The sequence below is a fragment of the Arachis duranensis genome, chromosome 10 (genome assembly GCF_000817695.3).
Source record: "Arachis duranensis cultivar V14167 chromosome 10, aradu.V14167.gnm2.J7QH, whole genome shotgun sequence".
Lineage (NCBI taxonomy): Eukaryota > Viridiplantae > Streptophyta > Magnoliopsida > Fabales > Fabaceae > Arachis > Arachis duranensis.
This window is the reverse complement of record NC_029781.3, coordinates 19,333,850-19,360,097: the sequence shown is the minus strand read 5'-3', so window position 1 is coordinate 19,360,097 and position 26,248 is coordinate 19,333,850. Positions and strand designations below refer to the sequence as shown.

At 34.6% G+C, this 26,248-nt stretch overlaps 1 protein-coding gene across 3 annotated transcripts; it reads right to left on the bottom strand.

The window, feature by feature from the left end:
• Window positions 1-1,734: 1,734 nt before the first annotated feature.
• On the bottom strand, window positions 1,735-7,709 carry LOC107469382 (uncharacterized). Of its 3 annotated transcripts, XR_002368605.2 has the most exons (12): window positions 7,246-7,709; window positions 6,524-6,566; window positions 6,027-6,080; window positions 5,197-5,260; window positions 4,278-4,334; window positions 3,965-4,071; window positions 3,794-3,832; window positions 3,475-3,563; window positions 3,300-3,378; window positions 2,427-2,474; window positions 2,097-2,283; window positions 1,735-1,987 (listed from the first exon to the last, which is right to left on the bottom strand). XR_002368605.2 is itself a non-coding variant. In XM_016088762.3 (11 exons), the coding sequence occupies exons 1-11, from the start codon at window positions 6,956-6,958 to the stop codon at window positions 2,203-2,205; spliced, it is 693 nt and encodes a 230-aa protein (XP_015944248.1). In that variant the 5' UTR covers window positions 6,959-7,162; the 3' UTR covers window positions 1,735-2,202. The 3 variants fall into 3 exon arrangements, 2 of the variants coding, with proteins under 2 accessions (XP_015944248.1, XP_015944247.1); XM_016088762.3 differs by lacking the exon at window positions 7,246-7,709 and adding an exon at window positions 6,927-7,162 and having other exon boundaries at window positions 1,735-2,283; XM_016088761.3 differs by having other exon boundaries at window positions 1,738-2,283.
• Window positions 7,710-26,248: the final 18,539 nt, after the last annotated feature.

The following is a 26,248-nucleotide window of genomic DNA, read 5'->3' as shown; positions in this document are numbered from 1 at the left end:
TGATGATTTTTTTTCAAATGAAAATCACATATTATATAATCGATTGTAATATAAACAAATTATTTTATATCAGTTTTAGTAATTTATTGAAAAGAAATTACTCATTTTGATAAACTTATTATATATATTTTTTTCATTCTTTTGAAATAAAACATCTTAACATTATTTTATCCACTTGATAAATCGAATGACACAGCCACACAGGAAGCAAAGAAAAGATTTATAAAAAATAGATTAATGCTAAAAAATGTCCGGAAATGTCATGCATAAGGGAATTTGATTTCTCAAAGATTAAACAGCTCAATTTGGTACATAATTCGTGCTCCCTTTTTTTTAATTATGAGCGAGACTCGAACATGTAATTTTTAAGTAAGTATAAAAAAATTATGTCATTTGAATTATAATTCATTAGTAACATAATACGTGCTTTTATTTTAGCAAATTTAATCTTTCTAATAAAAAATAATAAGTGTATCTCTGATTAAAAAAAATTGTACATTTAATATAACCATTATTTTTTAAAAAAATATTTAGCAAGACTTTATCCTCTATATAATCAATAAAATGTTTTTATGTATATGCGTCTATTTTAAAGTTTTTATTGCTAAATATTTATTTATGTTTTATATATTATGTCTTTTATTTAAATTTAGAATTCAACAACTAAAATATTGACAAAATATTAGTTCAAAAAAGAAAATTTAATAGCGCATAAGTTATAAACTAAAATATTGACAAAATATAATCCTTTTACACCTATATTATTAGTGTCTTAAATTGTTGAAGCTAAATCAATAATTCCTTTTTTCAAAAAACATTAATTCTTAAGTGTTGGTCCTAAAAAATTATCTGGCTCGTCCCTAACACATAAGAGAAAAGTTATCGCAATGACTGCGTTAAATATTTCAATGACGAAATTAATTCATATATGATTTTTTTTAGAGACTAATTTAAACGTTAGAATGAATGGTGTGATGAGTTTTCTTTTCAAATGTTGAATTAATATTGTTCCCTTAAAAAAATTGATTTACTTTGTTTAATGATCTGCTACCTTAGCTTCACAGCCAAGGGCGTGTGGTAGATTGCGGAAAATAGTCACTTTCCCTCTTCATATTTGACATAAACATTGCACCCAATAAGCAAAAAATGTATCAACAACTTTGGTCATTTTTTCCCTTTTAAGTTATGAATATGGCTTTGGTAGGTTATTTTGTGTTAGGTAACGTTTCATTTAGGATTTATCTAAATTACCTAGTAATTTGTGGCTGTTCGAATTTCTCACATGTACACTGGAAATTTTGGACACGCCCGATGTCATTATATTAAGCAGTAGTTAGCTGTAAGCTGTGCTGTATATTCAGAAAATGTTAGAATGATGGAACAACTAAAATTGAATAAACTAATTAACCATAGCATCTCTAACTAATAAGATCCTAATTCATTATTCTTTTGCAAATTATCACCATCTGATGAGTGTTTTCTGCACGTTCATTTTATTATAATTATTTCCCTTGGTCAAGCATGTTTGTTCCTTTCTTACATATTTATTTATTTTCATAACATGGCTAACTAGATTAAGCGTGTATAAAATATCTATATGCGGTGTAAGCTTTTGCTTGGACTTCAGCATTTTGTCTCAAATATGGAGCACTAAAAAATACCCCATAAAATAATCCAATACACCCATTTTTTTTTTTAAAAAAAAAAGTACAGGCTCACTCGAATTTTATAAATTAAATAAAAATATCTGTTAAAAATTCATATTATAAGCCAATCCCATTCAAGTTAGCATGGACAAGGATGAAATAAATGGTTTGTGCAAGACAAAGTTACAAAAAAAATAAGTTCCTTCAATTACCTGATAACCAAAGAATGTGAAACCAAAATTATTGGATCAGCTCCATCATAATAAATGCCTCTTTCTCTTTCCTTTACGAAATACACTACACGTTCATTTTGCTTTCTGTTTGTTCTTCCATCTTCTTTTCTTTGAAAAAGATTACCAAGTTTGTGGAGGTAAAGTTAGAGTGAAAACTACAGATTTCTGCAGAATGTTCCATTATCAAGGAATCACCAAAACTGACCAGGGAAGGCACCTGAAAAAATTGACTTATCTGCCCATTTCTGCAGCATGTGCTTCTCATATCCTAGATAATCTTGGAATGGACCCGCAAGAAAAATTCGGAACCAAAAAATGTAAAATCAGAAGTTCACCGGAGAATAGGAGCTTCGGTAACCTTCGGATGGTCCCTTAAACCTCCTCACTAATGACGAAAACCAAATCTGCAAAGGTAAAGTTGAGTACAAGGGTTATGTGAAGAATGCAACTCACAACATTCTTGTACAAACAAGAGTGATTCAACACTTATTTTCTATAATGCCACATTGAGAAAACTTAAATATGAAGTTTTCATGAGGAAGAATACCTGTATTCTTCTAGGCAAGCTGGCCCAGAAGTCTACATTAGGGATTGCCTGCAGAATAGGGTCAACCAAAAAAAAAAATCATACCAATATCCATAAATCTACACACAAAAAAAGCTTTTAAATAGTGGTTGTAAAGGATGGGCGTGGAATAACATTGCAAACATCATTATCAATGTTAGAACCAATGAGACATTTCCTAAACTATAACAAAATATGAAATGATGATTTAGAATTTTGGTTTGCAGAAAGATTTAGCAGTAACAGTCAGCAATGTTAGTTCTATATGAACTTACCTTTGCATTATGCACTACTGATTCGAATTGAACCTTAAACAACCCAACATCAATAGAAATGACTAATTCACATCTAAACTCAGAGTGGCCGACCACCCCGGGTTTGAGGGGGATCTTGGGAATATGCCAACTCACTCTCTGCCAGCTCAGCCCCTCAGGCAGTTTAGGAAGTTAGAATTTTGTTATACAGCTAGCTGTAGTAGCCAATCAACTGTGATCCTTGTATATATATCAACATGTGCACTGTATCAAAGTAAGTCAATACACATCTCTCAAATTCTCTCTCAATCTCACGAGAGGATCTTCCTCCTAATCCTACTTGCCATTAATGCCTTCGTGTATGTCATGAAACTATTTATCCCAAAAACTTAAGGTATTAGGCAGAGGCACATATATGGTTATACATCTAATACCAAGTCATGAAACTACTTATCCTAACAACATAAACTATTAGGTAGAAGAACATAAATGATTATATGTCTAAAAAGTAACAATAATTAACAGAACAATAAAATCAATATATACCCAAGAAATAAAAGAAAAGCCAACTACACAACAAAAAGGACAGGCAAGAACATACATCTACACCGCGAATCCCAAGGAAGAAAAATCGATAGGCAGCACCAGCCAGTAGATATGTAGCAAAAAGGCACACAACACTGAAACAAAATAGGATGAAACAATTATCAGTAATTTTTCCTGATAGAAGACCCTTGTGATAAGTCCAACAGCGATGTAAGATATCAGAAACTTACACAATTGATAAGGTGCCAAACCACCCCAACCCTCCCCCATGAACATTTACAACTATGGCACAAGCAGATGGATGCTTTAGCTGTGTAGCCTGCTTAAGGAACAAGGTTATTAGATAGTAGAATAAAATATCAAACTTGTGTCAGTTAAGTACATTTTAAACAAAACAAGATTGAAGACTTCAGAAAGAGGTTGGTTATTTTGTTTGGTAAATACTACAAATGGTCCAAAAGGACCATGACAAGGTTGGAAACCAGAACCATATAACAATGAATGAAATAAAAGGAAGCAATAAAAGATGTCACAGAAGAGAGTCCTGACATAATTACAAGCTCCCAATCTCTGCAGAGTGTATGGTTCCTGCAAGCAGGGGATTGATAATTCATAGATAATTAGTAATAGTATTAGCTATTGGGTCCATAATATCAAATTTGATAATTCAGTATCCCCAAAAAGAAAAAAAAAAGACAAAGAAAAGAATAAAAACCTTACTTTTACTCCATTATAATCACAAAGCACAGAGACAGCTAGCGAACAATTGGTCTTAAGGCCACCGCTTGACATTTTAACAATGACACCAGTGTGGGGATTTTTTTTATCTGCCATAAGAGTAACAATACAACCAAAGATATATGTTCTTGTTATAATCAAATAGGAGCATCATCCCAAAACACAATTAAATAATCTGAAGTAGTAACAATAACATACATAAAACACATAAGATCATGAATGAAGCACTAGAAATTTAACAAAGAAAATTATTACTTAAATTAGAAACAAATACAGAGAAGCGAATTGGACTAACCAATAACATCAACTTCTATTTGTGAGCCCCGTCCTAGAGTGGTGCATACATGATAACCTGCATTTTATCACTGTTAGAGGACATATATTCCCTCCTACTTCAATTTCCTTCTGAGAAATACCCAAAGAATAAACTCAAAATGGATACTCAATATTTACTATTTATAACCTATAACAACCTTTTCTACATAAAATGCTTTTTACAAACTAAAGCCCTTCTTGTAATAATAACTCCATCATGCAAAAGTTTTTAACAATGAAAACACCCAAGTCATTCAAGAATGAAAACATTCTTTAAGGTAGCGTTTGTTTTGAGATACTGGGACAGAAACTAGGAGACTGAAACACATTATCATGTTTGTTGGCTCAGAGACTAGTACTAAAATTTCTGTCTCTGTCCTTAAAATTTCAGTATTTCAATACCTCCAAAAAGTAGGGACACAGGGGACTAAAATTTTTAGAGACGGAGACTGAAATTTTAATAACATTTTATACCTAAAATACCCTCATTTCAATTAATTAATTCCAATTTTATCCTTTGTGCAAATTAAATTAGAGTTTTATTCTTATTTCAATTTCTGTCTCTCACTTTGCACCAAACAAAATACTGAAATTTATTTCGGTCTCTGTCTCTTAGTCCCTGTCTCTCAGTCTCAGTCTTTCAGTCTCTGTCTCTCTACCAAATGCTACCTAAGATACTTCAATGACTAAATGTGATGGAGCATGTATGGACATCTAAAGCCAATTCAGCAATAACAACAGATATCAATATGCTAGATTGTAGTCTTTTAGTATTAAAAAATGCCATATGAAAAAAATTTAAACAAAAAATACTAAAACACTACTGCTGTTGGATGCTATAAATGCTCTCAAGATAACTGAAAGTACTTTTAAGTACTGATATGACAATAGAATTCTACCTCCAATGTTATTTGACACAAGTGCATTGCACTCCATCCCACATCGCGTTGGTCCTCCACATTCCTAAAACATACAACAAACGTAAGTGAGCCGAAAATATCATAAGAATGTTGTAATAATAGTAAAAAATATTTTAATCACCAATACGTTCTAACATGCCATGTCAACTTTTGAAGTAGCAGTATTTTTATGGGAACAGCCAACAGTGACCACTAGCACATGCCAACAGCTTCCTAATATATTAGCAAAATAAATCAAATAGAATTCCCTTTCAGCTTCATTTTATAACATTTACAGATGTACAGTGATACAAATCATGCTATACTGAAAGGTTACTAAGATAATAAATGAATCTTCTGCAGCCATAATTCTTTTGTAATATTTGTTGTTAGGTTTCTTGGCTACATGTATATCCATGAAAGAGGAAGTATGGGTGTACAAGATCTTCAGATATACTATTGTATTGAATTGATTTCCTACACACTGAGCTCTGAAACAGTGAATTGATTTTTCTTCCACAGTTTGTCAAGGAAGCTTAAGAAAGATGGACAAAAATGCAAAGGAAATTTATTCAATGAGAAGAAAACCCTACTGAAAAGCAAGAACAAATCAGTTGAGATATACTGCGAAGTGCGAACAACAAATATATACAACTGCTACAATTTGGACAACTATTCCTTTATAAAATTATTTATTTCATGTTATGAGATCATTATAGAACATGATCATAGTTCACAATACATCAACCCTGTACAGGTATCAGCACAACCCAGAATCTCAGTTACTATATCGAAGAAATTGCTTTGCAAAAAAAATGAGACATATTTACCCAGCAGTCAGCACATATTGGAGGATCATGATTGAAAACCATTTCATCGCAAAGCTGCTCAAACAATCAATAAACAAAACTCAATTATTGATCCATCCAGACAGAAGCTACTATTGCCAACTAAAGCAGATGCCATGCTTTGCTAATCCAGCTAAAGTGCATAGTTAGTTACAATTAAAGTTTCATCTAACAGAGTCACTGAGTCAGTATACCATTCTGTCTGATAACGATGACCATACTAAAGGATCCTTTTGGCAGGTAAAATACTTAAATAAATATGTTTTGCTAATAAGGAATGTCAAACCAGAAATTTGTTAGCTTTCAATGTATTTAATGCATGGATAACTTGTTTATTTTCCAAAGTAAACTAACTTCCTAATTTAATTTCTTAAGAAGTGCCCAAATTGGATGAAGCTAAAACATACATTATTAATCAATAGTGCTAACATTATACTGTAAAGAAACCAAAGAAATAAGTGTGACCTGATGGAGCCAACCTGAAACCAAAGGATGCTCTCGTTCACTGACACTTTGTAAAACCTACAATCACACAAATAATAATAGTAAATATATATGAAAAACATTAATACTTCAATTAGAATCAATAATGGTCATATTTACTAACTAATCATAAATTCCTTTACCCTAATTCATCCTTAGAGTGAACCACCAAAATATCCTAAAAGAACTAAGCTAGCCGGTGACCCCTGAACGATGACAACGATTTGACAAGACAATTCAATCATCAACTCAAGTCCATGTTGAATCATGATGTCACAGCATTTGTGTGATATATGAACTCTTATTAACCTTAAATAACTAACTAATTCTCCAATCCCCTATTCCTTCACCACCCTAATTTCAACGAATAATCGGGCTACTTTGTCTAATAATTGATACCTTTTGGTGTCACCAGTCACCACAAGTTTCATTCCTTCCGGGGCTCACTTCATCCTATTAAAATAAAGCCAGAATCCAGAGTAATAATTTAAAAAATCCCCCAAAAAACATAAAACTAGAACAAGAAAACTACATTAAAACTATAGCCTCGTCAAAAACTAACCACATTCATGTAACAACACTAACAATACACTAAAAAAAAGCGTTGCTTAATTCGAATCAAGGAAGCATGTAACTAACAATATATAAATAAATGAAGATCGTAGCGAAACGAAGAGAAATAAAAGGCAAAACAGATCAGAGAGAGAGAGAGAGAGACCCGTCTTCACTGAGGATTCCGTGAGGAAAGTGACGAATGGGAGAAGAGAGTGTGTAGTTGTAAAGCTTGTTTCCATCGTTGAACGTGTAGTCGCAACGCGCGTTGGCGAATGGCTGCAAAACGGAGAGGCAGAAAGTGATAGTAATAAGGAGGAACGCCGTTCGTCCGAATCTGCATACGGCAGCTACCATTGTCGTTTTGGGGAAAAGCGAGACACAGATAGAGAGAGAGTATCAATCTATTTTCATGTCACGGTGGTTGTGTTGCTATGTATATGGTTGGTTGGTTCAGTAGAAGAAGAAGAAGCGTTGTTAAAGGGGGTATTGTGTTTGTGGCGTATTGAGAAGGAAGCTAAGGAGGAGAGGAAGAAGCAGCATCGATTTTCTTTGTTTTGTCGTAGCCAGTGCGTTTCTTCGGAAGGACCACGTACCTCTGCTAGATTCCACCTCCAAATTAAAGAGATGTACGCTAAAATCGGCACCTTAATGCTTAATCTATAATACATATGGAAATAAAAAATATATTAAGATAAGTTAAATTACGAGTAAATACTCATAATCGTTTATCAAATTTTTGTAATTACCTGATGTAATTTTTAAGATTCCGATTTTTTTAATGTAGTTTTTTAAATAGAGCTTCGAGTATTTAAAATGGTTTTTAGACATATTTCTGGTGATTATCACCAGAACACTGACGTGGACTCGATTTAGCATGCTGAAAGGGCCAACAGCTAGCTGAGCTGGCTAATTTTCAATTTGTACCCAGATTGGTCCCTCCTATTATATGTAACCCTAAATCCCCAAATTCTCCTACACTTCATCTCTTTGTCTTGTTCATCTTTTCTTCTTCTTCTTTCATACACTTCTTCCTGTTTATACACTTTCATACACTTTTTACATTGGATGTTATGAAATGTTGTGCTTTCTTTGCAAGAAATCCAATTGAAAATTGATATGAAAACTTGTTTATTTTGTAGCGGATAATAGAGAGTGTTTCAATGAGTGGAGAGGTTGGTGATGCTCTTGGAGCATACTCTTATGAAGCCTTGAAAAGATTAGACCAGTTATAGTCTAACATATGCTCTGCTCAAGAAGGTTCATTTCATCATGGCATTCAAATTCTTGCATTAATTAAAAGAAATAAAGCTATAATTGATGATTTTAGCTTGTGGCATATACTGCAATTGTGCAAGAACCTCAGCAAGTTGTCTCTACTGTTCCAAGCTCGTTTCGCTAGTCCGATCTGGCTAACAAAGCACAAGGCTCATATGATGTGTTGGTGTGTGGAGGCACTTTGGGATCTTCATTGCAACAACCTTGTGTGCTAAAGGCTTTAGAGTAGCCATTGTAGAAAGAAATGTATTAAAAGGGGTTACATATCAAGAATGGAGCTTATGAAACTAGTGGAAGTTGGAGTCCTCGAAGAAGAAGATATTGATAGAGCCACAACCACAAAGTTCAATCCAATCATTTCTTAATTTGTTCACTTCAATTGCCAATTTCTGTGTAGCAAGAATCATTACTTAGGAAATACATCACATATCTAAACATGCTGAAAGATTATATGACAACTTATTATACTTATTACCTAACATTGCCAAAAAATTCATTTCATGTTTAACCTCATTTTTTGTGATTAATTTTTAGTTATACATAATAGATGTGGCTTTGAAAGGAAAGGTGACATCTGGGTTGAAGATATTTTTAATCTTAGTATTTCGTAAGTCCTCATTCTTTAGACTAATTCGGTATCCCTATACTAGTAATGAACTAGAATAAAGTCTTAAATTTCAATTATGAATGAATGATTTTAATTTATCATATCAATGAGTATATGAACAAGAAGAAATGTATGAAAGAAGAAGAAAAAGAGATGAACAAGACGAAGAGTTGAAGTGTCTGAGAATTTAGAGATTTAGGGTTACATATAAAAGGAGGGACCAATCTGAGTACAAACTAAAAATTAGCCAGCTCAGCTAGCTGTTGGCCCCTCCAGCGTGACAAACCGAGTCCATGTCAGCGCTCTGGTGATGACTCATCACCAGAAATATGCCCAGAAACTACTTTGAGTACTCAGAGCTCTATTTAGAGGACTACATTGAAAAAATCAGAATCTTAAAAATTACATCGGATAATTGCATGAATCTCAGAAACGACTATGGACATTTACTCGTTAAATTATATATGTTTAACTAATTTTCAATATATTAAAATAAATTAAATTATATATATTTATATATAAACATATAATAATTAATTTTAATATGTAAATATTAAACATTATTTTTTAATAAATAAATATACTTTAATTATAAATTTTCAAGTGAATACTTAATATGATTTTTAACCATTTTTTACACCTTTAAATTTAGACCAAACACTAGTTATAATAGATTCATCATGGGTGACACGATGATGTGTTAATTTGAGTTTTTAATATGATGCTCGGTGCACATAGAATCGATTAAAATTGGGTTTGGTTTGATTTGGATTCGATCTTAAATAATGATTCGATGAAATCACACAATTTTTGAGCGATACTAAAATTGGATTTCTATTAAGTGAAGTTCGAATCTTAATAAATTTTATATCAGAAAATTAGAATGCACTTATTTATAAAAAAAAAATACTTGTTAGAGAAAAGTTGATACCCATACCTAAATTTGAATTTGTCCATAAATTTTAATTTCATATTTTTTTATTTATTTTCTAATTCAATAAATGTGATTAAAAATAAAACAATAAGCTTATAATTAATATAACATAATATTAGAATTAATTTAAAACATATGTGCATTTTTTAATCCCCTTAAAGTGCACATGGGTCGGGTGAAATTGGGTTCGTTTGACTAGGATCCAATCCTAAATAATAATCGGGTCTATTTTTGAGACCATAGATCCGGTGAAATCACACCAAATTAGTCCCAAAGTATTCGAATCCAGACCAAATTTTCGGGCTGGCCAGATCATATGCACCCCTACTAGATGCTAATGGAATGATTTATAGGTAGGGAAGTTTTGTACTTTTGTAACAACCCAGATTTTCAGTAAATAACTTTTTGAGTTTTGTATGTTGAAAATTCGCAAAATTTGAGTGATACAGTTAAACTTAATTTGATGAGCCGATTTTAAATATGCAGAAAATAAATAATAATATTTTATATTAATAATATAATAACCGGACTCAAAATCTGTCGATACAGATTAATGCTGATACTCTCCGTTAAACGTAGCTATATTAAGACATCCTTATAGATCTTTGTAGCCGAGATAATCATGTTACTAGTATCATATATACTAGTAGCTTATATGTTTACTCTAGCAAAATAAATATATGTGATTTGATACATCTAACTCTAGTAATTATCTCTCAAATAATATTTTATCAATAACCCACCTCATAATTCACCTACTTAATGCCACTACCTCCCCATATTCAACTACCTCCACCTTCATTTCTCCACCTCCATCCATGAAAATTCAAGAGAGAAAAAGAGAGAAAACAAGCATTTACTTCCATGTTTTTCTAACTTTTAAATTCGACCACCTTTCTTCCTAAAATCTCAATCAAAATTCTAAATCGATTAAAGTGTTTCTCTCACCTTCCTCTTCATTCTCATGATATTTTTGAACTAAAAGTTAACTTTGATTGAAAATTAAGTAAAAAGGTAAGTTAAAAAGTTCCATAGAGAAGACTGGTTTTGAGCCTTCAAAAGAGGTAAGGGTTTGGTTGAATTAATTGTGTGAAAAGTATATGTTTAATGTGTGCTGATGAATTAAAGTTTGATGATTAAAATTGAGCGTTGAATATTTAGTAATATTATTATGTTATTTGCAAGTTTAGAAATTCAATGTTCTTAGAATTTTTATGGCTATTTTGTATGGAGCTTTTAAGGAGCTTAATTTTAAGCTTGTTTAATGTGTTTTGATATGGTTTTAATGGCTGAATTTTAGAGACAAATAATGCTAAAAAGATGTTAAAGAAAAGCTTAAGAATATGTTCAAAATCAAAGAAAATTTGGTGACAAAAAAATAATTTGGGAACAAGGATACAATGGTAATTTGATAAAAAAAATTAAGGTCAAAATAGTAATTTAAGGTGAAATGACAATTTGGATATTTAATAAAATGTGTAAGGACAAAATAGTTTAGGTAAACGTATAGAGATAAAAATATAATTAAGTAAAATATGACAGTAAAAATATAATTAACTAAAAATTTAGGGACTAAAATATAATTAATTAAAAATTTAGGGATTAATTTATAAATAAGCAAAAGTTTAGGAGACATAAATGTAGTTAAGTTAATGACAAGGACATAATGGTAAATAGTGTAAAAGTTTAGGGATATAATGGTAATTATAATAAAAAATGTAAAAAGACAATTTAAAACTCAGAAACTAGCGGTTTTTTTCATAAAAAAAAAATCTAAGGTGAGGTAAGAAAAGTGATAAAAGAATAACTAAGATATGAAAAGTAGAAAGAAGAAGAATAAATGAAGTATAAGGAAATGAAAATAAAGAACTGAAAATAGAAAAAGAGAACAGAGGAAAGAGAATTGAGTAATGAAAATAGAGAACTAGTGACTAGATACTAAAAAAGATACTGGGAATGGAAAAAAGAACTGAATGATTAAATGTTCACCTGGCAAGGACGAGGATTTCGTCTCACTTGCTCAGGGACCTATTGTTAATGATTGAATTCGGAGGTTACCTATGTACTGTTGATGTTTAAAATTGGGAAAACCCACGTACTGTTGATGTTTGAAATCAGAAAAACTCATGTACTGTTTGATTATAGAATTCGAGAAAATCAACGTACTGTTGACGATTGATCTTGAGGATGCCCACGTACTGATTGATCATTGTTTCCTTTTGCGTGTATATTATAACATCAAACTTTGCGACGATTGCCGGTTTTCATGCATTGATGCTATTAACCATATTAACACATATGTACGTATGTACACAAAGAAAAATCGCATCTGAGACTGGTTAATGTCGGATTGCAGGTTATAAACTAATACGTGAGCTCATGGCCTATATAGAACAAACATGCATCATACTTATTTGCAGTATAATTTCTATGATCTTGTGATTTTGTTATATGACTTGTTTGTATTTATGTTTGTGGTTGATCTATAGTTGTTTGTTGTTATTAGCTGGTTGAAAAGGTAATTCGAAATGCTAAACATAAAGGGAAAACTTTAAGAAATTATAAGAGACTATAAGAGTCAAAGGAAAAGAGATTTAAAATTGGAATAACTAGTAAGAAATTGAGATGGTCACAAAATGAAGGAGAGTTAAGATCATATAACCTAGGGTCAAAACGAATACGCATGCGATTACCTCTACCCTAGAGCCTTACTCTAGGATCGATAAACAATTCGTTTCCTTTTGTTGGCACCCTGCTGGGAATCGTAAGCTCTCACCTCCTTCCCTTTACTATTCCTACAGGTGGAGCTGATGGAGTTGCCCACTGAAAAAGTGGTGTTACCTTTATGTCACATCCCAGACGTGGAGTACGTGTACGCTTAAAGACACTCGATATTATGTGAAGCCAAGGAGCCTAGAGTGTGTTTTTCCTATCCTTTTAGTCTTTTTGAAGGATAAGATTTATCTAGCTTGGGTTCCAAACTAGAGGCTTTTTAAATAGGTTAAACTCAGGATGTCATGTGTATAGGTGAGTCTGTGCATATATATGAGTAGCGTTGTATGTTGAAAGAGTTTAAGTATGGGTTAAACTGTGTTACGTTTGAATAACTATTGCTATTTTTATTTTCTAATTGTATGTATGTGGCTTATATGACTACCTTATATCCATCTTTCTTTTATGTTTTATAACTTTTATTGTACATGGCTGATATCATTGGCAAAGCATTTTACAAAAAATAATTACCGCAGTAACACGCTTACGCTTTAACAATGATTCAGACTCATATATTAATTAATAGTTATAGTTTAAGGGAAGAAAATTAGTGATGCTTGGCTTCTAGTGTGGTCATGACGTGCTAGAAGTTGGGTTGTTACAGTTTATGGATTGGATTTAATCCGTAGATTCGCCATTTTTGTGTGTGTTGCCTAAGGCATCTCCAACTTGACAGTTAACGACTAATTCGTCACAAATTTGAGCTCTATTTAGGAGTTTGTCGCTGGCCAATGAGTTATTGCATACACAAGGCGAGATTCGAACCCCAAACTTGCTTAAGTGGATGAGTGGGCTAATCACTCAACCAACTCACGTTGGTTAGATTTGCGGTATTTATCCCCACCCGATCCACAAGATTATTGGATCAAATCTGATTTGATCCGCAGTTAAATAAGATTGGATCACGAATTTCACATCTGTATCCATAGATAAATTAACTCTCTTTAATATATAATATCTATAAGATATGTAAAACAACTAGTAAAATGATTAATAATATTGTATCATTATAAAGTTTTTACTTTAATTTATGTTATGATATAATGATGGTTATATAAATTTTGAACTTTAATTTTATTTGTTAGATTTTAATAATGATAGGGGCGGATACCCACAAGAGCATACTAGGGTTCGATTTTTACTACTTAGTGATAGGAGTAGGACGAGTTCTAAACAAATTATTATAGGTAAGGTAGGATCGAGTAGGGCAAAAACCCGCCCCTACTTGCCCCATTGCCACTCTTAGTCACATTTTATAAAAGTAAATGGTCAAAATGGTCCCTGAAAGATCACACAATCTCAAATTTAGTCACCGAAAGATTTTTTTAATCAAATCCATCCCTCAAATATTTTAGTTTAGTCACATTAGTCCTTCCAACACTTTCCACATTGACAGCGTTAACAGAAGTTGATGTGGCGCGTTAAGTTGCATATTAGCACACCCTTCTACATCCCAATTGGTAGCCAGCACGATATCTTTATGAAATTTGGTTAAATCAGTCCCTAAGTGACAAATCCTAATCCTAAAATGTTGCATATATATCCCTTTCCTATAGAGTGTAGCTACAACTGTTCAGACAACAAAAATTGAGGTCACCAGCATGATAGGTGGTTGAAATGGAGGCTGCAGTGGTGAAAATGATTAACTTTGAGGTATTGAAAGTGTCTAATCAACTAGAACGAAACCCTAACTCCAAAAACAATTTTTAGTTTGAGCAAAAAAACACCTACAAGAAACAAAATTTAATAATGGCACAATCCTAAAAAAAAGTTTAGTAACAGAAAAAAAACTTCTCTTCCACAAAATTGAATTTCATGAAGAAAATGAAAACACTAAAATCAAACAACAAAATGAACGCCAAACATAAACAACGAACATATAAACTAATAGCTGGTAGACTCCTTTAATATTTAGAAAAATAGAGCCCTTGATCAACTTTCATGAATCAACAAGGAGTAAAACCCTAATCCCATAAATGGTTTTTAGTTCTAACAGAAAAATTATCAATGGCACAATCCTAACAAGTTTACTAACCAGAAAAAATATAACCTTAAACAACGATGAAAATGGCCGTCAATCATGTCTTCAATCACCGCGCCGAAGCTACTCTTCAACGACAAACTCACGAACACATTGTGCCGGATACTTCACTCGGCGACGATGTTGTAGGCTTCTTCGTCTTCTCAATGACGTTGAAAAGGAAGTGAGAAGGAGAGTTTTGTGACAGAAATAGGAACAACGCGCCGAATGCTTCAATTGGCGACAATGGTGAAAGCTTCTTTGAAAAGAAAGTGAGAGAGAGAGAGTTTTGTGAGAGAAATAGAGATGACGCTCTTTCAATGACTACCTCTAACCCTTCGTTGTCATCCTATGTACGAAATGTGAACTGACCCTCGCTGGAGAAGACGCACACAACACCCGCCATTTAATCACGCGTCGAAATCCAACCTGGTTCGTCTTTCAGTGAGTGTCGTTGCTGGGTTCAGAGTGCAATTAAGAACAAGGGTTTCTTTTACTGAGAGTAAAGGGAAGTGTGGTTGAAAAGTGAAGAGTGATTCATACGACGCCATTTGTAACAACTCAACTTCTAGCACGTCATGACCAATGCTAGCCACCGGGCACTATTTCACGGCTTTTCTTAGAGACTTTAGACCTTATATTAAATATATACATATGACCCTGTAGCGCTAGTCGAGGTTGCGTGTTAGATAGATATAACGGAATAGGTAATAGCTAAACAGATAATATCTACATGAAGCATAGAAAACACAAAAAACATAGTGATATTATACATATATGCCCGAAAGCTCATTTAGTATATCATAGTTCACACTGGGTTACTGATAACATGTCATCTTAAGCAATTTTTAGGGTTCTTTTGTGTTAATTTTCTTATAAGTTTTAATCAAATTTCTTATGTTTTCTAATGGAATTTCATAAATAATCAAATATTTGGAGTTAGGATAGTGTTTTAGTGTTTTCAGAAATTTTTGGCTAAAAAAACAAAAAAATCAAAGATTTTTACAAGAAAAATACAAATGCGATTTAAAGGTAGCAAAACTGTGCCCAAAAGAAAGAAAACTGGAGCCCAAAACACAAAATTGCATGCACACCCCATGGCCATGCTTACAAGTCCGACGTGCATGTCCCTAATCCTGACCTCTTCACACTCGAGTAGTCATAACTTGAGTTATAGAGATCCAAATGAGACGGTTCTAGTTGCATTAGAAAGCTAATGTTCAGAACTTCAAAGCGATATGCATATCTCTATACTGAACATTTAGTTTGAGCTACGCATCACCCTCATCTTTGGGACACAAAAAATAGCGCCCCAAACTTCTCAACACCCACGCTCGGCGGACAGCCCACACCCCGACAGACATCCCCCTTCACTCCAGCATGCCTGGCAACCTCTTCACATGCCTGGCGGACCCTGTCTTCTCCCTTCATTTGCCGAGCGTCCCTTAAAGCCTCCAAGACACACGCCCGACGCGTGTGCCTCATGGGAAGTGCATTTTGGGCTTACGCCCAAATTTATCTAATACAATCCCGGCGTAAAGATAATTCTAACTCTCAAGTTGCAAGAATTAAGTCCCTATCTCAATTATACACATCATTAAAAGCCTTTATCACATACAAAATATTCAAGACTCCAGAAGATTAGTTATTAATTCCTTTTAGAAACATTAAAAATTTAGTTGTTAGGATTTGATTTTGAATTATTATTTTGATTTGAATTTGAAGTAAGTAAGTTAATTACTTTATCTTCCTTTCCGAAAGATAAGATTAGGATAGTTTTGAATTTGAATTCTAGAATTATGATATAATAAGTGAACCTTGTTCACAAGAGAGGGGCATCCAAGAGGAGGATCTTTGGATCCAAATCCTATCAGTTCTTCAGCTTAGTTCTTCCTTTTGTTTTCTTTCACTTTTTCATGGGTAACTAATCCTTTGTCAAAGGGTTATGAGATCTATTTATGTTTTCCATGGGTAACTAATCTAAGTTTATTTTATTTTGAAGTTTTGCATTGATCTATTTTATAATTGAGTTATTCATTCTTCATTCGGATTAGTAGTATTGATGAGCGGATAATTTATACGCTTTTTGGCATTGTTTTTAGGTAGTTTCTAGTATGTTTTAGTTACTTTTTAGTATATTTTTATTAGTTTTTATGCAAAATTCACATTTCTGGACTTTACTATGAGTTTGTGTATTTTTCTATGATTTCATGTATTTTTTGTCTGAAATTGAGGGACCTGAGCAAAAATCTGATTCAGAGGTTGAGAAAGGACTGTAGATGCTATTATATTCTGACCTCCCTGCACTCGAAGTGGATTTTCTGGAGATACAGAAACCCAATTAGCACACTCTCAATTTCCTTGGAAAGTAGACATCTTGGGCTTTCCAGCAATGTATAATAGTTTATACTTTGCTCGAGATTTGATGGCCCAAACTGGCGTCCAAACGCCTACTAGAGACCCTTTTCTAGCGTAAAACGCCAGAACTGGCACCAAAGCTGGAGTTAAATGCCCAAACTGGCACAAAAACTGGCGTTTAAACTCTAAGAAGAGCCTATGCACGTGAAAGCTTCAATGCTCAGTCCAAACACACACCAAGTGGGCCCCGAAAGTGGATTTCTGCACTATCTATTCATTTTCTGTAAACCTAGTTTACTAGTTTAGTATAAATAGCACTTTTTACTATTGTATTCATATCTTTGGACCACTTTTCGATCCTTTGATCAGGTCTTTGAACCCTATTTTGATTGTATTTTGCTATTTGGGGAGGCTGGCAATTCGGCCATGCCTAGACCTTGTTCTTATGTATTTTCCAACAGTGGAGTTTCTACACCTCACAGATTAAGGTGAGGAGCTATGTTGTTCCTCAAGTATTAATGCAAGTACTATTATTTTTCCTTCAATTCACGCCTACTTCTCCTCCAAGATATACTCTTGTACTTAATTCAGTTAAGTCAGAATGAATGGGTGACCCGTGACAATCACCCAATCTTTGTTACTCGCTTAGCCAAGATCTGCGTGCCTGACAACCACAAAGCAGTCTACATGATGTTCAACATTGTCATTGGATGACAGCTGGAGTATACTCTCTTTGGTGTCTAACCCACGGATCTAAATCACCTCTCCTGATAACAGAGCATTCGAATCCGTGACGCTAGAACGTTCGTGGTATAAGCTAGAATCAATTGGCAGCATTCTTGAGATCCGAAAAGTCTAAACCTTGTCTGTGGTATTCCGAGTAGGATCTGGGATGGGATGACTATGATGAGTTTCAAACTCGTGACTGTTGGGCGCAGTGACAGCGTGCAAAAGAATAAATGTATTCTATTCCGACATGATCAAGAACCGACAGCTGATTAGCCATGCGGGAAATCGTAAAGGACATGTTTTCACTGAAAGGATGGATGATAGCCATTGACAATGGTGATCTACCAACATACAGCTTGCCATGGAAGGGAGTACACATGATTGGATGAGGACAATAGGAAAGCAGATGTTCAGAGGCAACAAAGCATCTCTAAACGCTTATCTGAAATTCCCACCAAGGAACTACATAAGTAACTTTATTTCATTTTCTACTTTATTTATCTTTTAATTATCAAAATCTCATAACCATTTGAATCCGCCTGACTGAGATTTACAAAATGACCATAGCTTGCTTCAAGCCGTCAATCTCCGTGGGATCGACCCTTACTCACGTAAGGTATTACTTAGACGACCCAGTGCACTTGCTGGTAAGCTATGCGGAGTTGTGAAAAGTGTGATTTACGATTTTGCATACCAAGTTTTTGGCGCCGTTGCCGGGGATTGTTCAAGTTTGGACAACTGACGGTTCATCTTGTTGCTAGATTAGGTAATTTTCTTCTTGTTTCAACCTTTATTTTATTTTCAAAAAGTTTTCAAAAATCTTTCAAAATTTTTTCTTCTTTTTCATTTTTCCAAAAAATTTTTCGAAATTTTTTTTAATAAAATCATAAAATCAAAAATTTTTGTGTTTCTTGTTTGTCTAGAGTCAAATTTTAAGTTTGGTGTCAATTGCATGCTTTTATTTTTCTAGCATTTTTCGAAAACTCATGTATATGTTCTTCTTGATCTTCAGGTTGTTCTTGATGATTGTCTTTGTTTGATCTTGTGATTTTCTTGTTTTGTGTCTTTTCTTGTTTTTCATATGCATTTTTAATTTGTGAGTGTCTAAGCATTAAAAATTTCTAAGTTTGGTATCTTGCATGTGTTTCTTTTCTTAAAAATTTTTCAAAAATAAGTTCTTGATGTTCATCTTGATATTCAAAGTGTTCTTAATGTTCATCTTGACATTCAAAGTGTTCTTGCATGCATCATTGGTTTTGATCTTAAATTTTCATGTCTTGAGTCATTTTGTTGTTTTTCTCTTTCTTTTTTAAAATTCAAAAATAAAAAATATATATATCTTTTCCTTATTTCACTCATAAAATTCGAAATTTTGGGTTGACTTAGTCAAAGATTTAAAAAAAATTAGTGGTTTCTTGTTAGTCAAGTAAAAATTTCAATTTAAAAATTCTATCTTTTCAAATCTTTTTCAAAAAAATCAAATCTTTTTCATTTTTTTTCTTAATATTTTCAAAAAATTTTAAAAATTAATTTTCAAAATCTTTTTCTTATTTTTATTTCATATTTTCGAAAATCTTGCTAACAATTAAGGATTTGATTCAAAAAATTTCAAGTATGTTACTTTCTTGTTAAGAAATGTTCAATCTTTAAATTCTAGAATCATATCTTTTAGTTTCTTGTTAGTCAAGTCATCAATTTTAATTTTAAAAATCAAATCTTTTTAATCTCTTTTTCAATCATATCTTTTCAAACATATCTTTTTCAATCAAATCTTTTTCAAATCATATCTTTTTCAAATTTTAATTTCAAAATCTTTTTCTAACTTCTTATCTTTTCAAAACTTACTATTTCTTATCTTTTTCCAAACCGTCTAACTACTTTTTCACTTCTCATTTTCGAAAATCACATTCCTCTTTTCAAAAATCTTTTTAATTAACTAATTGTTTTAAACTCTAATTTTATTTTATTCCTTTTCTTAATTTTTGAATACTAACCAATAATTAAAATAAAAACAAAAATATTTTTCTTTTCTTTTAATTAATTTTTGAATTTCTCTTCTCTCTCATCTCTTTCTATTTATTTATTTAATTACTAACACCTCTATTCTTCTTAAAATTTGAACCCCCTCTCTCTCTCTCTGTGTTCGAATTCTCTTTATTTTCTCTCTACCTCATTCTTCTATTCTTCTCTTCTTCTACTCACATAAAGGAATCTTTGTACTGTGACATAGAGGATTCCTCTTTTTTTCTATTCTCTTCTTTTTCACATGAGCAGAAACAGGGATAAAAACATTCTTGTTAAAGCTGATCATGAACCTGAAAGGACTCTGCAGAGGAAGCTAAGAGAAGTTAAAGCACAACACTCCGGAGAGGACCTTACAGAAGAATTCGAAAAAGAAGCAGACATGGCCGAACCCAACAACAATGCAAGGAAGATGCTTGGTGACTATGCTGCATGACATGAATATAATACTCAGAAAAATATAAGAAGAAGACATAATAAATTAAATAAAATAGAGACTGAAATTTAATTAAAAAAATAAAAGTAATCCTCTACATCAACAATCCATGAAAATAATCCAACTACCATTTTAAACAAGAATTAAGAATGTGGAATAAATAAAAGAGCAAGTGAGGAAACAAACTAGAATAGTATCTTCAACGGAGGTGATGACTCTTCAATATCCAAAACAAAAAGCATAGAACTAATAAACTATGAATGTAAAGTGAACCTAGAGGAAGAGTAGTTTCTCTCTAGATTCCGATCTAAAATCCTAAAACTATCCTAATGAGAATGTGTTGATGTGTGTTGAGCCTCTGCATGTTCCTTGGCTTTATTTTGTGTTTTTGGATCGAAAATTGGGTCAAAACGCGGCCTGAAATTGCCCCCTACGTTTTCTGTTATTTCTGCAAATCGCGCATGTCACGCGTATGCGTCGGTCACGCGTGTGCATCATTCAGCGATTTTCGTTGTCACGCGTCCGTGTCGTCCACCGTGCACGTCATTCGTGCAGACTCCAATCCGCGCGTACGCGTCAGGCACGCGCACGCGTCACTGCGACTTTCACCATTCCGCGCGCTCGCGTGTGCCACGCGCGCGCATCGATGCTCGCTGGTTATCTCCTTAGTTTTTTGTGTTCCTTCTATTTTTGCAAGTTTCCTCTCTATTTTCTAAGCCATTTCTGCCCTATAAAGCCTGAAACAGTTAACACACGGATCACTGCATCGAATGGTACAAAGGAGAATTTGAAATACACAAATTAAAGATCTCTAGGAAGCAAGTTTTCAACCATAGAACAAACTTAGGAAAGGATTGTGAAATCATGCAGTTCATATGAATAAGTGGGTAAAGACTTGATAAAATCACTCAATTAAACACAAGATAAACCATAAAATAGTGGTTTATACTGCACCAACTTCCAACTTCTATGAGAGAAGCATCTCAATTCCTGCCATTGTAGTAAACAACTTTGAGCTTAAGCCTAGTTTCTCTAATGCAGCAGAACTGCAAGTTTCATGGACTTCCATAAGAAGATCCTCAGTTCTTATCTGAATTCTTGTAGATCTGTGATACTGTTAAGACCAATGGGGTTGATTCCGAGGTCTACAGACTTATGTTTTTCCCCTTTGTTGTAAGAGACAGAGCTAGAACATGGTTGGACTCACAACCTAGAAAAAGCCTAAACTCTTGGGACAAGCTGGTCAATGCTTTCTTGACCAAATTCTTTCCACCTCAAAAGATGAGTAAGCTCAGAGTGGACGTCCAAACCTTCAGACAGAAGGAAGGTGATTCCCTCTATAAAACTTGGGAAAAATACAAGCAATTAACCCAAATATATCCTTCTGACATGTTTCCAGAATGGAGCATCATATGTATATTCTATGATGGTCTGTCTGAAATGTCAAAGATGTCACTAGATCATTCTGCTAGTGGATCCCTTCATCTGAAAATGCCTGCAGAAGCCCAGGAACTCATTGAGATGGTTACAAATAACCAGTTCATGTACACTTCTGAAAGAAATCCTGTGAATAATGGGATGACTCAGAAGAAATGAGTTCTTGAGATTGATACTCTGAATGCCATATTGGCTCAGAACAAAATATTGGCTCAGCAAGTCAATATGATTTCTCAAAATCTGACTGGATTGCAAGCTGCATCAGATAGTACTAAAGAAGCGTCCTCTGAATGAGAAGCTTATGACCTTGAGAATCCTACAATGGAAGAAGTGAATTATATGGGAGAATCCTATGGAAACACCTATAATCATTCATGGAGAAATCATCTAAATTTCTCATGGAAAGATCAACAGAAGCATCAACAAGGCTTCAATAACAATAATGGTGGGAGAAATAGGTTTGGCAATAGCAAACCTTTTTCATCATCTTCTCAGCAACAGACAGAGAATTCTGAGCAGAGCCTCTCTGGCTTAGCAAACATAGTCTTTGATCTATCTAAGGCCACTCTCAGTTTCATGACTGAGGCACGGTCCTCCATCAGAAATTTGGAGGCACAAGTGGGTCAGCTGAGTAAAAGAGTTACTAAAACTCCTCCTAGTACTCTCCCAAGCAATACAGAAGAGAATCCAAAAAGAGAGTGCAAGGCCATCTACACGTCCAACATGGCTGAACCTGTAGAGGAGGGAAAGACAGTGATTTCCAGTGAGGAAGACCTCATGGGATGTCCACTGGCCAACAAGAAGTTCCCTATTGAGGAACCAAAGGAGTCTGAGACTCATCTAGAGACCATAGAGATTCCACTGAACTTCCTATTATCATTCATGAGCTCTAATGAGTATTCTTCCTCTAAAGAAGATGAAGTTATTAGTGAAGAGCAAGTTGCTCAGTATTTAAGAGCAATCATAAAACTGAATCCAAGTTATTTGGTAATGATACTTGGGAGGATGAACCTCCATTGCTCATTAATGAACTAAACGCCTTGGTTCAGCTGAAGATACCTCAAAAAAAACCGAATCCTGGAAGGTTCTTAATACCTTGCACCATTGGCACCATGACCTTTGAGAAGGCTCTGTGTGACCTGGGGTCAAGTGTAAACCTCATGCCACTCTCTGTAATGGAGAAACTATGGATCTTTGAGGTACAAGCTGTAAGAATCTCACTAGAGATGGCAGAAAAATCAAAGAAAAAGGCTTACGGACTTGTAGAGGATGTCTTGGTAAAGGTTGAAGGCCTTTACATCCCTGCTGACTTCATAATCCTAGACACTGGGAAGGAGAGGATGAATCCATCATCCTTGGAAGACCTTTCCTAGCCACATCAAAGGCTGTAATTGATGTGGACAGAGGAGAGTTAGTCCTTCAAGTAAATGAGGACTACCTTTTGTTTAAGGCTCAAGGATCTTCCTCTGTAAACATGGAGAAGAAGCATGAACAACTTCATCCAACTCTCTCCATGCAGAGTCAAGAAAAGCCCCCACATCCAACTTCTAAGTTTGGTGTTGGGAGGCCACAATCATGCTCTGAGCATCTGTAAAGCTCTGTAAGAGCTTCCTGTCAAGCTATTGACATTAAAAAAGCGCTTATTGGGAGGCAACCCAATTTTATTTATCTATATTAATTACTCTTTCATTTTATTTTCCATGGTTATTTTATATTTTCTTTAGGATGATGATCATGTGGAGTCACAAAAACAACTGCAAAAATTAAAGTAAAAATAAAAAACAGCATCAAAAATAACACACCCAGGAGGACGAGCCTACTGACATTTAAACGCCAGTAAGGATACCAAAATGGGCGTTTAACGCCCAGCCTGGCACCATTCTGGGCGTTAAGCGCCAGAACTGGCAGGTAAACTGGCGTTTAAACGCATGTAAAGGAAGAAAAATGGGCGTTTAAATGCCTCATCTGGCACCATTCTAGGCGTTAAATGCCAGAACTGGCATGCAGACTGGCGTTTAAACGCCAGAAAAGGGCAGTAGACTGGCGTTTAAACGCCAGAAATGCCACATAGAGGGCATTTTAATGCCAAGGAGGTGCAGGGATGAAAAATCCTTGACACCTCAGGATCTGTGGACCCCACAGGATCCCCACCTACCCCACCTCACTCTCTCTCCTCTTTACACATCTCTATAACACTCTACCCAAAACACCACTCACCTATCAAATCTTACCCTCTTCCCCATATTCTCTTCACCACTCACATCCATCCCCTAATTCTCAAAAACCCATCATACAACCCACCTACTCCCACCCACTCAAATTCAAACCATTTCCCTCCCAAACCCACCCCTTCTCACGCGAACCAACTCCCTCTCTTATCCTATAAATACCCCTCCTTACTCCTTCATTTTCACACATCACATACACTCAAAACGCCCCCTTGGCCGAACCCTTTCAAGCATCTATCTCCCACTTCTCTTCTTCTTCTACTCTCTTCTTTCTTCTTTTACTCGAGGACGAGCAAACCTTTTAAGTTTGGTGTAGAAAAAGCGCTGCTTTTTATTTTTCTATAACCATTAATGGCACCTACGACCGGAGAAACCTTTAGAAAGAGAAAAGGGAAGGCATTTGCTTCTACCTCTGAGTCATGGGAGATGAAGAGATTCATCTCAAAGGTCCATCAAGACCACCTCTATGAAGTTGTGGCCAAGAAAAAGGTGATCCCCGAGGTCCCCTTCAAGCTCAAAAGGAGCGAATATCTGGAGATCCGGCATGAGATTAGGAGAAGAGGATGGGAAGCTCTCTCCAATCCCATTCAACAAGTCGGAATCTTAATGGTTCAAGAGTTCTATGCTAATGCATGGATCACTAAGAACCATGATCAAAGTATGAACCTGGACCCGAAGAATTGGCTCACAATGGTCCGGGGGAAATACTTATATTTCAGTCTGGATAATGTGAGATTGGCGTTCAACTTCCCAATCATGAGAGGAAATTATCATCCTTTCACTAGAAGAGTCAACTTTGATCAAAGGTTGGACCAAGTACTCAAGGACATCTATGTGGAAGGAGCTCAATGGAAGAGAGATTCCAAGGGCAAGCCAGTTCAACTAAGAAGGCCGGACCTTAAGCCTGTGGCTAGAGGATGGTTGAAGTTCATCCAACGCTCTATCATTCCTACTAGCAACCGATCTGAAGTAACTGTGGATCGGGCTATCATGATTCATAGTATCATAATTGGAGAGGAAGTGGAAGTTCATGAGATCATACCTCTAGAACTATACAAGGTGGCTGACAAGCCCTCCACTTTGGCAAGGTTAGCCTTTCCTCCTCTCATCTGTCACCTATGTAATTTAGTCAGAATTGTCATAGAAGAAGACATCCTCATTGAAGAGGACAAGCCCATCACTAAAAAGAGGATGGAGCAAACAAGAGAGCCCACTCATGAACCTCAACAAGAGCATGAAGAAGTCCCTCATCAAGAAATCCCTGAGATGCTTCAAGGGATGCATTTTCTTCTACACAACTATTGGGAGCAACTCAACACCTCTTTAGGGGATTTGAGTTCCAATATTGAGCAACTAAGGGTGGAGCACCAAGAGCACTCCATTATCCTCCATGAAATAAGAGAGGACCAAAGGGCCATGAGGGAGGAGCAACAAAGACAAGGAAGAGATATTAAGGAGCTTAAGCACTCCATAGGATCTTCAAGAGGAAGAACTAGCCACCATCACTAAGGTGGACCCGTTCTTTAATTTCCTTGTTCTTATTTTTCTGTATTTTGGTTTCCTATGCTTTATGTTTTGTCTATGTGTTGTGCCTTTATTACATGATCATTAGTGTCTAGCGTCTATGCCTTGAAGCTATGAATGTCCTATGAATCCTTCACCTTTCTTAAATGAAAAATATTCCTAATTAAAAAAGAACAAGAAGTACATGAATTTCGAATTTTATCTTGAAATTAGTTTAATTATTTTGATGTGGTGGCAATACTTTTTGTTTTCTGAATGAATGCTTAAACAGTGCATATTTTTTATAGTAAAGTTTATGAATGTTAAAATTATTGGCTCTTGAAAGAATAACGAAAAAAGAGAAATGTTATTGATAATCTGAAAAACCATAAATTTGATTCTTGAAGCAAGAAAAAGCAGTGAAAAAGAAAAAGCTTGCAGAAAAAAAGAGTAGCGAAAAAAAAGAAAGAAAAAGAAAAAAAAAAGAAGCAAGTAGAAAAAGCCAGTAGCCCTTTAAACCAAAAGGCAAGGGTAAAGAGGATCCAAGACTTTGAGCATCAGTGAATAGGAAGGCCCAAAGGAATAAAATCCTGGCCTAAGCGGCTAAGTCAAGCTGTCCCTAACCATGTGCTTGTGTCATGAAGGTCCAATAAAGCTTGAGACTGAATGGTTAAAGTCGTGATCCAAAGCAAAGAGAGTGTGTTTAAGAACTCTGGACACCTCTAACTAGGGACTCTAGCAAAGCTGAGTCACAATCTGAAAAGGTTCACCCAGTTATGTATCTATGGTATTTATGTATCCGGTGGTAATACTGGAAAACAAGATGCTTAGGGTCACGGCCAAGA